The sequence below is a fragment of the Dama dama genome, chromosome 15 (assembly GCF_033118175.1).
Source record: "Dama dama isolate Ldn47 chromosome 15, ASM3311817v1, whole genome shotgun sequence".
Taxonomy (NCBI): Eukaryota; Metazoa; Chordata; class Mammalia; order Artiodactyla; family Cervidae; genus Dama; species Dama dama.
The window spans coordinates 92,136,307-92,153,327 of record NC_083695.1 but is presented as its reverse complement, the minus strand read 5'-3'; the positions used below and the strand labels follow the sequence as shown (position 1 = coordinate 92,153,327).

The following is a 17,021-nucleotide window of genomic DNA, read 5'->3' as shown; positions in this document are numbered from 1 at the left end:
GTGGGGACCACAGCGTGTCTCACAGCACAACAGCTGCCAGGGCCTCAGACACCCCGAGGTGTCCAAGCAAGAGCTCAGGTGACCGCCAGCAACACACGGCGTAGGAAGGACACAAGCATCAGTGGCACGCACAGAATACAGGCGTGTCCAGAAGTTTGAAAGACTGAATGTTGTGAGATGTTCACTATCTCAACTACCCGAACCCCAGGAGATGGCTCTAGGACTTGCCACTGTCTTGAACTGCCAAGCCAGGATGCTGCAGCCCAAGCTAAGCTTTCAGAAAACGACCTTCTCAATGCTGCATGTGTGTGTGCTAAGTCATTTCAGTCATGTCCAACTCTTTGCGACCCTATGGACTACAGCCCGCCGGGTTCTCCTGTCTAAGAGATTCTCCAGGCAAGAACACTGGAGTGGGTTGCCATGTCCTCTTCCAGGGGATCTTCCCAACCCAGGGATTGAACCCGTGTCTCTTACATCTCCTGCACTGGCCCGTGGGTTCCTTACCAGCAGCACCTGCCGGAAAGCCCCTTCTCAGTGTTACCACTGAATAAACTGGAACTAGAATCCAGAGTGCCTAACTCCGGACGTCAGACATGGTGCGTGTTCTCACCAGCTGACTGTCACTTTTGTGATTATAAATGAGTTTAGGTGATCAGAGCTGCAGTGGTCTGCATGAGCAGCAAGACGCCCGGACTCTGGGTGAGATGTTTGAGAATGACCTGTATGAACGAGGGCAGGCAGAAGAAGATAGAACAATCTGTACTATTTCAACAAAGCAACGGATTCCACATTATATATCAAGTTTGAGGAAAACAACAACAGCAACACTGTTTTAATGCTGTTTTGTAAAAGCTGTAGTGGATTCAGCCTTTCTCTAGGTCTAATCAAACTCTGATGCGCAGGATGAGCTGAAAGAGCAGGGCAACTCGGGATCCTGGAATCGGAACAGAGCGCGTGTCACTGCACCCGGGCCCACAGGCTTATACAAAAATACACCCTTAACGAGGTCACAGAGTTAAGATGGAAATGGCTGAAATGCATAGTGTGGGCCCAGAAAAACTGTCAGCAAAGTCTAAAAACAGCTTTACTAAAGGTCTGTCAAATTGGGGGCAATAATTCAGGAAAATGATACAAGCGTGTATTCAGATGCAGCAGCTCATCTGAGCACAAGGCGGCTTGAGGACCAGGTTTGGGGGTGAAACGTATGATCATCTAAGGGGAGTTGCTTTATTCCATGTTGACATTTTTCATGGCCTTAGGATTTGGCAGGCCGGGTGGGGGGGTCTGTTCTCTGTGGGGGTGGCTATTTCCAAGTTCACCGACACAGATGCCTGCACATGCCTTGGGGGTGGGGTGGGGTCGGGAAGTGGGGCTGCCCCAGAACTGGCAGCTGCCTTGGGAAGGAGGGGGATCCCTGTCTTGAGCCCTAGTCTGTGGCTGCCCCACCCTTGGCGTCTGCTTTTTCTGCAGGAAAAGGCTGTTTTTCACAGACTCACCCTCAGTTGTTGTCTTGTCAACACTGTCCTTTTGGGTTAAAGTCATACGTCTTTGCTAAAATAACCCATGGTCTGAAAAAACACACCCAAGAAATCACAAAAATAACAGTCCCAACACAGCACTTTAAAATGCAAAAAAGAGAGAAGCAGCAGTGCTTTTTGTTTTTAATGCTCTGCTCAAAATGAATCCAGATAAAAGCAAAACAGAATATGCATGGCTTTTTATACTATCTTCTAAACATGACTTCTGACTTCCAAAAAAAATTAATATTCCCTTCTATTTTTTCGCCAACGCTGAGGAATTTTAGTAGTGAATAAATAAAGAGTCCGTCCAGCTCTTTCCCCTGAAATTCTAAATAAAATAAGTATTCAAATGCTTGTTGGCTGAGAGGATGCATAAAACCTTGAAATTCAGCTGATGTGACTTCAGGGGCTGCTCTTATAAGGTATAAAGAAAATAGGGAAAACAGGGTTCAGTATTCACTTGGTAGGCTTGCCATTACAAAGTAAAACATCACAGCCTGGGCGGCTTACAACAGAAATGTACTTCCGCACAATTCTGGAGGCTGGGAATCCAAGGTCACAGTGGCGGCAGGGCTGGTTTCTGGCGAGGCCTCTGCCCTTGGCTTGCAGACGGCCGCCTTCTCCCTGTATCCACAGAAGGTCCTCGCTCTGTGTGTGTCTGTGTTCTGATCCCCTCTTCTTACAAGGACACTAGTCATATTGGATTGGTGAGGTGAAGTCACTTAGTTGAGTCCAACTCTTTGTGATCCCATGGACTGGTAGCCTACCAGGCTCCTCCGTTCATGGGATTTTCCAGGCAAGAGTTTGGGTTGCCATTTCCTTCTTCCTTAATGATCTCATTTTAACCTTAATTCTCTCTTTAAAGGCCGTGTCTCCAATACAGTCACATCCTGAGATTCTTGAGTGAGGACTTCAACATGTGAATTCTGGCAGAGACACAATGCAGCCCCAAACAGGTTCACTCCTGTGGGATCTTTGTATATCTTTTTAACAGTCCACAGAACGTGGTTGCTATGATGCCTGTACGGGTTTGGTGGTGCTCTTCCCCCTTGCCAACACTCGATGCCACCAAACTCCAGTCCCGGATCCTGGGGGAGGCGGACAGGTCTGCACTGTGCCTGCTGGACAGCGCCCTGGGCATAAGGAAGGAAGCGCTGCCTAGTCCAGCTCCAAGACCAGGAGGCACCGCGGGCTCAGCTCCAGCTCCCGGGTTCTCTGCGTTGCTGGCACTTCCCAGGAGCTAGTCACCACCTCATCACTGCCACCAGGGTATTCGCCCGTCCCTCCGCCCGTCTGCTGGAAACCAGAGCCTAACTTCTTCATCTCCGAATCCCCAACACAGAGTGGAGACTCAGCACACCTTCTAAACACCAAGCGCTACATCGTGTGGGCTCCTGCAAGCGTACATGCAGCACCTGTGCTGGTCCTCGGCGGGGCAAGCCAGGTCAGGGCCCCCCCGTCAGCGAGCATCCAGGTGAGACAGACAAGGCTCCTTCCCCCACAGCCATGTTTTAGAAGAATCTGGGGAGACTCAGACCCCAGCTTCCCTCGGAGGCACTTCCTGAGCCCTTGGGGCCCTTCCCAATTTGCTCACATCATGAGTCCTAGTTTTCAGCAGAAACCTAACACCAGAGACAAGAAGCCTGTGGCTTTGCCTATCTATGCACATAGATTCAAAATTGCTCAGAGAAGTAGCAGGTCTGGTGCCAGAGAGCATGCAGAATAACTTACAGCATAAAGGAACCCACTCACGATGGAAATTGCTAGACTTGTTTCGGACTGTCCCCAACTCCAGTGTGATGCTCATCTCAGAAACCAGCAGGGGCAGCTTTCCGTGGTTCATCCAGAATACACCCCAGGAGAATCATCGTTCATTTCCAGGTGACCTTGGCCGTTCTTATTCCTTTTCCCTTCCCTCAGTTTAAAGTTGAAAATAAAAAATGATCTCCCAAATCATACTTAAACACACACAAACACAGAGTGCCAACCGACTCTAAATACCACCCCCTCCCAAGAAAAGCATTTCTATGTCCTGCCCTTCCTTGTTTTCAAGATGCACTAAAAATAGACATCACTGCGATAACCCAGGTCCCTGGAGGAATTTCATGTCATGAGCAGGCTCATCAGCCAAAGTGTAAAAACAGGTGCAAGCGAGATGCTCCAAGTCAAGAGGAATATTTCCAGTTTCAATATTCCTGGGCATGAAAAGTCATTTTCTCTGAAGGGGTGCAAAGCTCTAAAAAAGACCACATAAAATCTGTTCCACACACAACCTCTTAAGAGAACAAATCAATTCCGTACATCAGAGAGTGGCTATACAAAAACACCACACACAGAGACCCAGCTCAAATGCAAACATGCACACGCTCAGAGCCGAGCCAGGTGGGAGGCCCTGTGAGAGGGGAGTCTTTGTGATCACAGAGTGGGGCTCTGGTTCTAGATCAAGTCCCTCTGCCCTTGGGCAAATCCATCCCAAGAAAATGCACTTGGCAATACAGCTCCAAAGGGAGGTTCCAAGCAAACCCACAACAGTATCAGAAAATTAGAAATGAACTCATGGACTTGAGGAGGAAATATTCCCTCCGACAAAGTCTCTGATAATGTATGGGGATTTCGGAAACATCATTGACTATTTTGTTGACTTCAAAAAACTCAAATTTGAGCTGTCAGTAGACTACTGCCTTTCTAGTCCCCTTTGAAGTCTCCAAGTCCACTTGTCAGAGGACTTTGGAGAGCGTGGCTGCCAGCAGGTTACAGAGAAAGGGGAAAGGGCAAGAGGCCTGGGGTCACCCTCCCTGCCAGCAGCCTGACAAGCACCTTGTCTCCTCATTGAGAACTCCTGTCTATAGAATGAGGATAGATAGAGGAGTTGTGTGAGAATCAGAAGCAGAAACCACTGTATTTCAGTGAAAATGAAGCAAAACACACCTCATATTCATTAGGATGGGAATTATCAGGAAGGAAGGAAGGGGGAGAGAGAGAAAAACAAAGAAAGGGAGAAAGAAAAAAAGGAAAGAAGAAAGAAAAAGAATTGTTGCTGAGGATTTGAAGAAATTAGTCTTTGTCTACCATAGTGGGAATATAAAATGGGATACCTACTGCCGAAAATCACATGGAAGTTCCTCAAAAAAAAAAAAAACTAAATACAAAATTATTCTCTGATCCAGCAATCCTGCTTCTGGGTATATACATAAAAGAACTAAAGATAAGAATATGGATTCCTTGAGTCCATGAGTTCATTTCTAATTTTCCGATACTGCTGCGGGTTTGTTTGGAACCTCCCTTTGGCGCTGTATTGCCAAGTGCGTTTTCTTGGGTTCTTTAGTTCTTTACTTTTATATACATAAAAGAACTGAAGACACTTATGCACTCATATTCATAGTAGCATTATCCACAAGAGCCAAAATTGGAAACAACCCAAGACAATCAACAGATGAGCAGATAAGCAAAATGCATCCATACTATGGGATATTTCTCAATCTCAAAAAGGAAGCAAACTCTCACCTGCTTTAACATGAGCGATCCTTGAGGACACTGTGCTCAGTGAAACAAGCCAATCACAAAAGGACAAACCCTGTATCATTTTATTCATATGAGGTATCAAGAGAAGTCAAACTCATAGAAAGCAGGAAGGTGGGTGTCAGGGGCTAGGGGGGGAAGAAAATGTAGAGTTAGTGTTTAAGGGGTGCAGAATTTTAGTTTTGCAAGATAAAAAAAATTTCTCACACAGTCATATGAATATACTTGATACTACTGAATTCTGTATTGTAAATAGTTTAAGATGGTAAATTTCATATTATGGATATTTTGCCACAATTAAATCTTTTAAAGTTTTAATTGAGGAAAAAAAAAAACAAAAGCACCACCACCACCATCAGCATGCCTATGACAGAGTAAGTGCTCCAAACATGGTTCTGTTACTATCAGCCCTTTGGGTTCTGGACCGAAGAATCCATTACCGCTGATCAGCACTGGCTACTCTTTCTAGTGAACAAACCACAAGTTAATTGTTCTCTTTTCATATTGCAAGATGAGGAAAACCTTATCTCTGTGGGTGCCAGGAGAACTGGGCAAAGATTAAAGAAGATTCCCGGATGATCGCTGGCTGCAGAACTGGAGGCCAACTCGGATACCCAGAGAGAACGTCAGGGGCCAGTATCAAGACCACGGCTCACAGACTGATCACAACAAGCTCCAGGACTCCTGAGGAAGGGAGCAAGGCTGACTCGGGCCTGAGAAAAGATGGAAAGAAAACAAGAACTGAAGGAGTTTAAGCAAATTCTGGACCCCTCACCTGAAAGGGAGGGACACCTGCCTTCTCTTCACTGGGGTTGAAGCGAGAAGGGAGTACGCCTCAGAGAAGAGACAGGGGGAACTGTTCCTCCAGGGAGGAACAGGGGAACAGGGAGGCGGGGGGGAACATCAGGTTGAGTAGGGGCTCATTCCCTGTCAGCCGTGGACAGAACACTCTCCCTAAAGAAGGAGTTGTTGCTGGTTTGCCTGCAATTAACAAGGATGATGAGAACCTTGCTCCTCAACGTGTATGCCTCCTGGAAAAGCTGCCTCAGAAGTACCTGAGAACTACTAGAAAATGCAGAGCTCCAGGCTCCTTCCCAGATCTTCTGGATTTGAAGGTGTATTTTGATAACCTCTCCAGGAGATCTGTTCACAAAAAAGCTTGGGAAGGACTGGGGTAAAAAGGCCCCCTGGTCCACTCTTCCTCAGCATATCCAAATATATGTGCGTGAAAAAAGTAAAACCCACTGGAGTAATATGAGGTCCAAACTCAACTGGAACTTAAGAACAACACAACTTAAGGACCTCCCTGACGGTCCAGTAGTCCAGTAGTTAGGACTCAGCTCCTCCACTGCAGGAGACACGGGCTCGATCCCCCGTCAGGAAACTAAGATCCTAGGAGCTACACAGCCAGAAAAGAAAAAGAACAACACGTGTCTGCCTGCATCACACTCATTTCAGATTAATTTTCTGCCATCAGCTTTGGTTGGCCTTTTTCTTTTCTTCTTATCATCATCTAATAAGACAAAACGGGAGATAAATCAGCGTCCTAGTTTGGGGCATTAAGAGATTGTAGTAACGTGTTCTAGCAGCCCACTGGAGTTTATTTCCTTCTATTTCATGACAGCCGAGGCATTAAATAGTCTTACATCATCGGCCTGTCCCTTGCCTTCTCTGTGACCACTGCTGTGGCTTTGAAAATCCAATATGAGACATCATTCTTTATGGCAACCTCCATAGCTGCAAGCAAAGCAATTTTAGAGAACACTTTTCTGAGAACAGTTTCTACATACTCGGCTTCTGTTACAAATTACTCCCTGGTTTTGACAACACTTATAAAATACGGAGTTTAACTAATACAAATGAGTTGTCAAATTTCCACGATGTAAACAGTCAGAAAAGTTGTTTCCTATCAACAAATCCATAATAAGCAGCCATAAAGCTCAACGATTGGACTTCCCTGGCGGTCCAGTGGTTAAGACTCCATGCTTCCAATGCAGGGGCTATGGGTTTGTTCCTTGGTCTAGGAACTAAGATCCCACATGTCTCAAAGCACGGCCAAAGGAAAAAAAAATTATTTAAAAATTATATATTTAAAAAAGACTCAACTACTTATTTGCTACCCAGTCATTCCCACTACCTGGGCAGTGGGACAGACTTTGGTTGGCTGGAGAGACCTTGAGTGGCTGGGAGAGACCTTGAGACCATTTCCTTCATTTCCCAGAGTAAATTCCCAGGGGTGGTGTTGTCTGGACTACAACATACCCCATCCACAGGAAATCCCAGGTCCTAGCTCTCAGAGTTGATTATCATCAGAACTCTAATAAAAAAAAATGCAGAACACAGAATTCCCTTGACCTTGAACATAAGATGTGCGGGGAATTTTTTAACGTGAGTCATCTCATTGATTCCAAAACATTAACCTTGAAAATGAAGAAGGTCCTCCATAAAGGAACCCCAGTAAGTCTTGGAAACAGTTAAGGAAACAGAGAAACATGCTTGCAGCTGTGTCATTTCCTAGTGACATGGTGTAGATAATCCCAAACTGAGATCAGAGAGCAGGCCCCCTGACTCGGGTCCCCTCTACCATGAACGAAGAGCAGGATGCGGGGTCGTGTCACAGAGGCAGCTGGCCAGACGCCCAGGATGCAGACCATGTCCCAGCCAGGCGCTCTTGAGATCAGCAAAAGAAAGGGTGAGCTCAGGTGCAGCTATTGCGCCAGGGACGGCCTCGTGGCAAATCAAGTGGTTCCTGAATTTCCCCAAATCATGAAACCAGCAGGATGGGATTCAGAAACACAGTCTGAGACTCACTCTGTGAAACAGAGCAAGCCCACCCACCACCAAGCAGACAGAACAATGCCAGCCAGGTCCCCACCGACCTTCTCCTGCTTCCAAATGCAGCCTTAAATACAGCCAGTCCACCAGGGGTCCGTCCTATTACCAAGCCAGACGGAGGGCTACCTGCCCAGCCTGTCCACACAGAGTCTCTAGGGAAAGCCCAGACAAGGAGCTCCCAGGAGAAGGCTGGACCTACAAGGCAAGGCGAAGAAGAGACCTGGACGGGGGCTGTCCCAGAGAGGGCAGCCTTGTCTGACACTCAGAGGGAGGGCGGGGAAGCAGGGGGTTAAATACAAGGCCCAGGAAGCAGGCCAGGAGCTCTGTGGCAGAAGGCGTCCAAACAGCACCCGGTTCAGAGCAGAGCCGCCCTAGGGGAGAAGCCAGGGCCGCAGAGGTAGCTGGCTGCCATGCTGCTGAAGGGTCACCATCCCCCCACCCCCCACCCAGGATCAGGCAAGGATGCAGACGGCAGACTGGGAACTGTTCACCAGGACAGACAGTGCCTCAGACGGGGGGATTTCTTTTGAGGATCTGGTGTCTAGTTCAGAGACCATTGGGATCGAAATCATTACAGGGGAGATGAGGGTGGGTGGGAAGGAGTCATAGTTCCCAGAGAAAGTGCAGACCCTGAAAAGGTAAAGTGTCAGAACATGATGGCGTTGCATTGTCTTTCTATGCCGTGTGGTGCAAAGAACCTCTCTGCCCAAGTGTGGAGAAGAAGGAAGGATTCTCAGCGGTCTCTCATAAAGTGACAAAGCTGTCAATCAAAGCGCTGAAAGGCCAGAAAAATAAGAAGTGTCTTCAACCTCATGTGGATGGTTCCAGTGAGCTGTTTCCACCTCTTTCCACCCACTTTATATTTGTTATCAAATTAACATTAAAAACTAAAATGAAAACACTTTCTTACAAATGAATCTTACTTTTATCCTAAAATGGATCCCAAATTATTGTCAGTATATTGCATATTTTCAATTATGGCTAACTTAATGGTTACACTTTGCATATAACACATGTAAATATTTTTCTTAATTCTTATCCAGAGAGACATTACTGTAAAACTCTTTTTAGGAAATCAAGACGTTCTGACTCTCAAACTTCAATTTTAATGTCCCCCACGGCTTTACTTTTGGTTTAATTTTATAATAGCTAAAAATCTAACACACAGAGATAAATTTAAAAGCCCCCCAAACAGTGATCCAAGCTTCTCATAATATAGTCATTATAAACAAAACGTATTTCCCTGATAAATTCCTAAGACCATAAAATGCCAAAGTCTGAAAAGTAGGCCCAGTGCCGAACTCAGGACAAACTTCTAGGTGATAGAGAATACATTCTCACTCGTGACAACACAAATAGATTTTCAGTACTCCACCTCCTGAAAAATTCGAACCTCTCCTATGATACCTCAATTTTGGCTTCTACATGTGATTACGAACCAGGTTTTAAGATGACTGCTCACATTCACTGCTCTTGATTCTGTGGGCCCAAGGCACTGCAGCAGTACATAACACCAAGAATTCATTGTGATCAAAAAAATAAACATAGAGACTTGTCCCTAAGAAGAGCAGAGTTTCTAACAATCCACGTTTGAGGTTTTCAAAATTCAATCCAACTCAAAATCAAGTATACATCTAAAATATACTGGAGCTAGCCACATAAAACATTCAATCTCGGATTACCTTATTTAGGTACAAAGATCCTACAATCCTGGGTTCAAGCCATCTAGTCAACGCAGTAAAGGCCAGGGGCCTGGACTATGAAACAAGCATGTGAAAAGAACCTGGCCCTGAAAAACACTACCTCTGAAACCAACCAGAGGAAGCAAATCAATAAACTCCTACCTCAGTATAGACACGGCACAGTCAATGGACATCTCGATTCTATAACCTAAATGCACTCAATCTGGATTCTTTTCTGAATGCAAATAGATGGCCAACCTAACATAAGATTCTGTTCTACAGGATACTTTTTTTTTTTTTTTTTTTTGTAGAGGGTACATTTTTGAGGCTGGAGAGCATGTTCAGCTACTTTTTGCCTCAGATCCCTGAGGGCACATCAGGGTTTTTGCATGGGGTTACCAGATTACCATCCTCTGTCCTAAACTGCATGCCCGTAGGGTGGGGCCAGGTCACGCACATCACTGCTATTCCCCTCGAGACCTAGCCCAGGGCTAGGCATGTTTAGGCACTCTTGTACCTGAAAAATCTCCTGAAATCATTTTCAGGGAAACCAAGCTCTCCAGGTCACCCACACCCTCTGCAGAGCCTTGGGAAAGCATGTGGACCAGCGTCCAGGGCATGAAGACCACTGCAGCCACAGGCTTCTCTCTAGACTCCTGGGCTCTTCTGGCCATTCCTCAGGGCACACAACCCCAAGGTCAGCTGGGCAATTAAATAAGATATGAAGCAACAAATTATGAATGCCCAAAAGGAAGAACTGTCTTTTGAAAACTAAATTGAATGCTTTCGTGGTGGTGGTGGTTTAGTTGTTAAGTCCTGTCCGACTCCTGTGACCTCAGGGACTGCAGCCTGCCAGGCTCCTTTGTCCATAGGATTCTCCAGGCAAGAATACTGGAGTGGATTGCCATTTCCTTCTCCAAATTGAATGCTTTAGAAATACTATAAAGGTAAATAGCATAGAAAATTCTGCAAAACTAGGCACAGGTGAGACAACTGGAAAAACTAGAAAATGTGAAACTCGCCTAACTCCACTTTAAAGAAATCTGAGACAGAACGGATGGATTTTACATTACAAAAGTGGATCAGAGGACCCTCATTCACTGACTCTGCATTTTGTTGTTGTTCAGTCACTTAGTCATGTCAGACTCTTTGCCACCCCATGGACTGTAGCCTGCCAGGCTCCCCTGTCCTTCACCTTTTCCCCAAGTTTGCTCAAGTTCATGTCCATTGAGTTGGTGATGCCATCTAACCACCTCATTCTCTGCCACCCCTTCTCCTTTTGCTCTACATAAAAAGAGGGTAAATTTCTGTGTTTTATGTAAAAACAAAATAATTAAGAACTGTGATGATCAAAAGAAGAGCTTCCACTTTTTCAATTAATCAACTCACTTCTGGTTTAACTACACTGCGGAAGACACCTTCTACTCTGGAAGACCTTAACATTTAACTGGAAGTCACAAGTGCATAAAAGAAACTTCAGGAAAAGAGCTGACATTTTCCTCTGTGGTATGACTTCTGAAAAGGCAAAAAGACACTTGAATTTTGCTCATCATAAAAGAGAAAATTGTTTTCTGAAGCACATGAAGGTCCCCAAAGATAATCTCACATCCCAGAGAGCAGAATAACAAGCTGCTACTGTACTTTGTGGTTGTTTGGTCACTAAGTTGTGTCTGACTCTTTGCGACTCCATGGACTGTAGCCCTCCAGGCTCCTCTGTCCATGGGATTTCCCAGGCAAGGATGCTGGAGTGTGTTGCCATTTCCTTCTCCAGGGGATCTTCCTGACCCAGTGATTGAACCTAAATCTCCTGCATTGGCACACAGATTCTTTACCAGTGAGCCAGGTAAAGGCACAGGGAAGCCCTCTTAGGGTACTACCTCGTAGAATAGCATTTTTTAAAATCATTTGATAACAGTTTTAACTCCGGTCCCTCTGGGCCCCTTGAGTCACGTGGAACTCCACATCCCGAGGGGCAAGAACACTCTTGTGTCCTTCGCACTGCTTCGCACATGCAGTTCCTTAGCTCCCAGGCCCCCTCCACTCTCAAATACTCCTATCCTGTTCAAACTCTTCTAAGAACAACCCCCAAATAGCTTCCCCCCTGAACTCCCACAGAGCCAGGCTGGCCCGGCTCAGTCCTTCCAACTGATAAACCTACACTCTTCTGTACAAGCTCCATCCATGCACATCTCATGCGCCGTGATTGCATAACACTCTCTCATCCTCCACTAAAAAAAAAAAAAAAAAACAGTAAATAAATCCCAGTACCTAACCCAGAAGAAGTCAGTAACTGTTGGGTAATAAGACGAAGTGAAGTGTTGACAAAGACACTCTCTTTGACAAAACTTGAGTTAGGCTCCTCTAAGCCCTCTTCTTGATCAGGCTTTGACTTTAGTCCCTGTTGTTGCAGCCTTAAACAACCCAGTTGTAGCAAGTCAGGTCAGACAGAATCCCTCCTCCTCAATATCTAATCAAAGCCTTCATCCCTCACTTTCCATGTGCAATCAGTCCTCTATATCCACAAGTTCCTCATCCATGGATTCAAACAAACATGGATCAAAACATTATTTTATATAAGGTATTTGAGTATCCTTGGGTTTTAGTATCCACAGGGGATCCTGGATCCAATTACCTGTCTATATCAAGGGACAGGAGCAAGTCACTGGGCTGCCTTGAGCAAGAATCCTGGTAAGTTGCTCTAGAGAGATTTTTCCCATAATCTTGCATCAGAATAATGCAAGACCGCATACTTCCCTGATGACCAGGCAAAAACTGTTACAGCTTGGCTGGTAAGCTCTAATTCATCGACCGTATACACCAGGCATTGCAACTTCAGATGTCCATTTATTTTGGTCTTTACAAAATTTTCTTAATAGAAAAAATTTCAGTTCCCTGGAAGACTATAAAAGGCACCTGGAATAGTTCTTTGTTCAAAATGATAAAAAGTTTTGGGAAGAAATTATGAAAAATTATGAATAAATGAAATTATGAAGTTGCCTGAAAAATGGCAAAAGGTATTGGAACAGACCAATGAATCTGCTGCTCAATAAAATTCTTGGTGAGAAAAAAAAAAGAATTCCCCAACCCTTTTATTCTCTTAGTAATCCTCCATCCACTCACCCTCCCAACCTGCTCCTTTGCTTCAATCTCCACCTGCTCTTTTTGTGTTTGGAGTGGAGCCTGATCATTCTCTCCTACTACCAGACACCTACCACAGCACCTCTGAACGGAGGCTTCCTCACCATTTTAACAAGTGTCATAATGATTATCTTAACAGTGCAAAGTGTTTTTGTATTTTATTGCAAACTTAAACACAATATTTCATTGAGCAACTTTATAATAAAAAAATTAATATCACACTAGTATTTAAAGAAATTCCCCGATGGCTCAGCAGTAAAGAATTCACGTGCAGGAGACATCAGCTCGATCCCTGGGTTGGGCAGATCTGCTGAAGAAGGCAACAGCAACCCACTCCAGTATTCTTGCCTGGGAAATCCCATGGACACAGGAGCCTGGTGGGCCACAGTCTACGGGGTCGCAAAAGACAACTTAGCGACTAAACAACAACATTTAAAGAAAAAGGCAGCTTTTCTAGTGACCTCACACCTGCGTTTTCACTGCACGCAGAGCTGATATCCCACCTGGAAGCTGGCATGATGAGACTTATTTGCAAATGTTTCTTTTCCGTCTGTTTGAAAACCCACACCCCTACCTCCTTCAGGTACAAACTACACGGAGGTATAAGACAGACACTTACAGATTATCCAATTAAGCACCAAGACTTCAATGGAGAAGTAAAGTTAAAAAGCCAGTCTGGATTGTGGCCCTGGGCACTCCACTTCTCAAACCACAATGGCCTAGACTTTTGGCACGGCAGCAGGTGAGAATGGATGCTGGGAGAGGTATCCCTGTCATCCTCAAAATGCCTCTAACTATGGAAACAGCTGCAGCTTTGATTCAGAGACAGGCAGAGAATTCTTTTTTTTTTTTTTTTAAAGCCCCAGGATTCCCTGGGAGAGGAGCGCCAGCCCCACGGGAACTGCCCCCTGGCTCCCGCCTCCAGCTCAGAGCCCACCGTGTCCATCCAGTGATGCCTGAACACAGAGGTCCCCTCAGCACCTCCCTCACCCGCCTGCCTGCCTGCCTGCCTCCCTCACAGGTGCGTGTGGAGGGCTGGCACTTGGGGTTTCAGGTGGGCCAAGGTGGGCTTGAACTCCTCCAGGGCAGACTGAGGCTGAGAAACAGGCTGTGGAAAGAGCTGGGCCAGCAAGGGACGTGGACGAGCGTGTGAGATTCTCAGCACAGGCAGAAGGGTCCCTGGGTTCCGAGACCCGCTGCACCACCCCGTGGGGCCACCAGAAGGAAACAGGTCCCTGAGACCATCCTCAAAGAAAAACTCAGAGGCCTGGGGGAAACATGCTTGCAGCGTGCCTTCATGGACCCTTAAGTAGCTGACTTGATAGAATGTTGCCCACAGCATTCAATTTTTTTTTTTCAAATACTGAAACCTGGATGTTACGTGTTCACAGGGGAGCACACAGTGTTGAGAAATTATTAGCCCACACAATGAAAGGGAAGCTGTTTGGCAAACACTCATCATTCCTCCTACCCATCCCTCGACAAAAAGGAAAAAAAAAAATCCCTTAGTACAGTATTCATTAAAGTTAGTTTGACAAACTCATGTTCGCTAAATCAACCAAATATTTGGGTCATTTTGTTAGGGTCAATACACATGCTAGATGTTTTAAAAAGGAAGCAAAATCTACTTTTCAAAGCCCTTGTTGAATCACATTGGTGTAAAATGGGCTCAGAGAAACTCAACCATTAACCTGCAGATCTAGATAAAACCTTCACTTCAACCCCTGCATCCAAGTGCTTTGCAAGCTGGGCCTGGAGCGCACTCAGAAATGGATGTCAGCCTCTCAACTGGAAAAAGGTTCCAAAACACTTCTCTGTGTTGATCCTGGCTTCTTATAGAGACTCAATCACACAGATGCGTGTTGACTCTGCGAAGACAGAAACCTTGGCTGCTCTTCCCAAGGGAGGTGTGAGTCTAACCTCTCAGCTCCAGTGTTTGAAGGAGGCTAGAAGGTTAGGAAAAGCTGGGGTCCGTTCTGGGGACTGTAAGGAGGGGTGCTCCTGGCTCTCACATCAGCCTGGCCACACGGCAGACCTGAAGTGTCTGCCGTCAGCTTCAAAACGGCCAGGAAGACGCTCCGATAGAGCAAGTTCTGCTGCTGCTACTGCCAAGTCGCTGCAGTCATGTCCGACTCCGTGCGACCCCATAGACGGCAGCCCACCAGGTTCCTCTGTCCCTAGGAGTCTCCATGCAAGAATACTGGAGTGGGTTGCCATTTCCTTCTCCAAGAACAACCTCTACCACAAACAAAAAGCAAAGAATGTCAGGTGGTGTGGGGGGAGCATGGGGCGGGTGGCAGGGTGGAGCTGGAGAGGAAGAAGGAAAAGGGCTGGCACAACCATCCCGCGTGATCAGGGTACAGTCCAGAGGTTCCCCCCAAGTGAAAAACCAGAAAGAACGCAAAGGCAGATATACAAGGAGTCCCAGAGCCCGCGTAAGAAAAAGAAAATGCACTGGACCATAATCCCTGACACCAGCCCGACTGTGAACTCCATGACCTAACGTGGAGGGGCAGCCCTCTTCTTTTTTCCTGAAAGTATCACCCCCAAGATACTCATTAATTACAGAGGGAAACCTTACAACTTTACAGCAGAGAAACCCAAAGGGCACAGCCTTGACCAAGTGACCAGGTTAACCCATCACCAGTAATAAGACTTGTGGACATCGTGCAGGCCCTGATAAGACACCATGAGGATTCAGCGTCACTTCCGCACTGTTCTTGACAAAGATTCACAACCTCAAACTAATCCTGAGAAAATCCCAGGCTAACCCAAAAGAAAAGACAGGACTGACCGCTACTCGTCAACCGAAGGCCACGAAAAAACAAGGAAGGTGGAGAAACTGCCACAGATTCAGTTCACTTCAGTTGCTCAGTCGTGTCCAACTCTTTTCGACCCCGTGGACTGCAGCACGCCAGGCCTGCCTGTCCCATCACCAACTCCCAGAGCTTGCTCAAACTCACATCCATCGAGTGGGTGATGCCATCCAACCATCTCATTCTCTGCCGTCCCCTTCTCCTCCTGCCTTTAGACTTTCCCAGCATCAGGGTCTTTTCTAATCAGGGTACAGATTGGAGAAGACTAAGAAATGGACTCCTAAACACTGGACCGCCTGCTTCTGTTTTGTGACCTGACACAATTTTCCTGGAGGGCAGTCCCAGATGGATGTGGTCTACCTTTTTGCATAAGACCCTCCTATGGTCCCTGGGTCCTTCATTCTAGAATATAATGACCTTTGCTACTCTGGCTGTCTCTATCTGTACCCAGCCTCTCGGTCGGGGGCTCTTTTCCTGTTTGGCTTTTTCTGAGGAGCTCAGGAAAGAATCAGAATGATCAGGAAAGCCCCAGGAAGGAGGGATGGGTGGTGGGGAGGAGGGCAGAGGGGAGCAGATGTAGGAGGGAGGTCTTCCAGTTCAGTGTCTCCCTCCACACCGTGATCTCTGCTTGGCAACTCCCAGGAGCCCAGGTGGGCATGCCCACTCCTTGACTGCTGCCCACCCACATCTGCCATTGGGCACTGTTGCCAGCTCAAGCCCGACGCTGCCACCAGCCTGTGGAACGTATCCGAGAGAAAAGTCCAGAACTTGCTGAATCCATTGAGGCCAGTGGTTACCTTCCCTTCTGAGGTCCTGCTGGCCTGCCTGCTTCATCACCTCCTCCTAGCACACAGTTAAAGTGCGTGCATGGGGTGGGGTGGGGGGGCTGACTTTGCAGAACCAAAGTCAGCTCACAAAGGCAAGGATGCTGCATGGAAAGACATGAATACTGGGAGGAGTAACACTGCACAGATACTTTTCTATTTTAAAACCACATCACCAGAAAGGCAGGGGACATGGGATGAGGTGCAAGGCTTGCTCTCACCAGTGGAGACTAGTACGTGGTACAAGAACTTAGTTGAACTGAGCAAGTCCTATCCACCCTCAACCACAGCACAGTGACCTTCCAAAGCGGCCCCAGTGGAACTAGAAGGTCACATTAAAACTCAACCAGAACGGCTAAGGTGATGGCCTAGGTGTCCTAGGACTGTGGTAACAAACGACCACAAAGGGCTGGCCTAAAAGAGCAGAATTATTATCTCTTACACCCCTGGAGGCCAGAAATCCAAGGACAGGGTGTCGGAAGGCCAAGCTCCCTAAGAAGCCAGCCTGGGAGACTCTACTCCACGCCTGTGTCTTAATGTGTGGTGACCCGGGCCTCCCCTGGAGACACCACTCCAATCACTGTCTTCACTATCAGATACTCTCCCTGTGAGCTGGCATCTGAGCCTGTTTTCGCATCTCATAAGGATACCAGTCACAGGATGAGGGCCCACTCTAATCCAGTGTGA

At 46.6% G+C, this 17,021-nt stretch overlaps 1 protein-coding gene across 2 annotated transcripts in view; it reads right to left on the bottom strand.

Moving 5' to 3' along the window:
- Nucleotides 1-17,021, bottom strand: part of DOCK1 (dedicator of cytokinesis 1) — a 544,913-nt gene that overhangs the window by 141,775 nt on the left and 386,117 nt on the right. The window contains exon 30 of one of the 2 annotated variants that reach the window (XM_061162909.1): nucleotides 5,250-5,752. The exons of the other annotated variant lie outside the window; for it this stretch is intronic. Within the exon in view, the coding sequence (XP_061018892.1) occupies nucleotides 5,692-5,752 (61 nt within the window). The 3' untranslated portion in view covers nucleotides 5,250-5,691. Of the gene's footprint in view, nucleotides 1-5,249; nucleotides 5,753-17,021 lie in introns of those variants that run through there. 2 annotated transcript variants of the gene reach the window in all.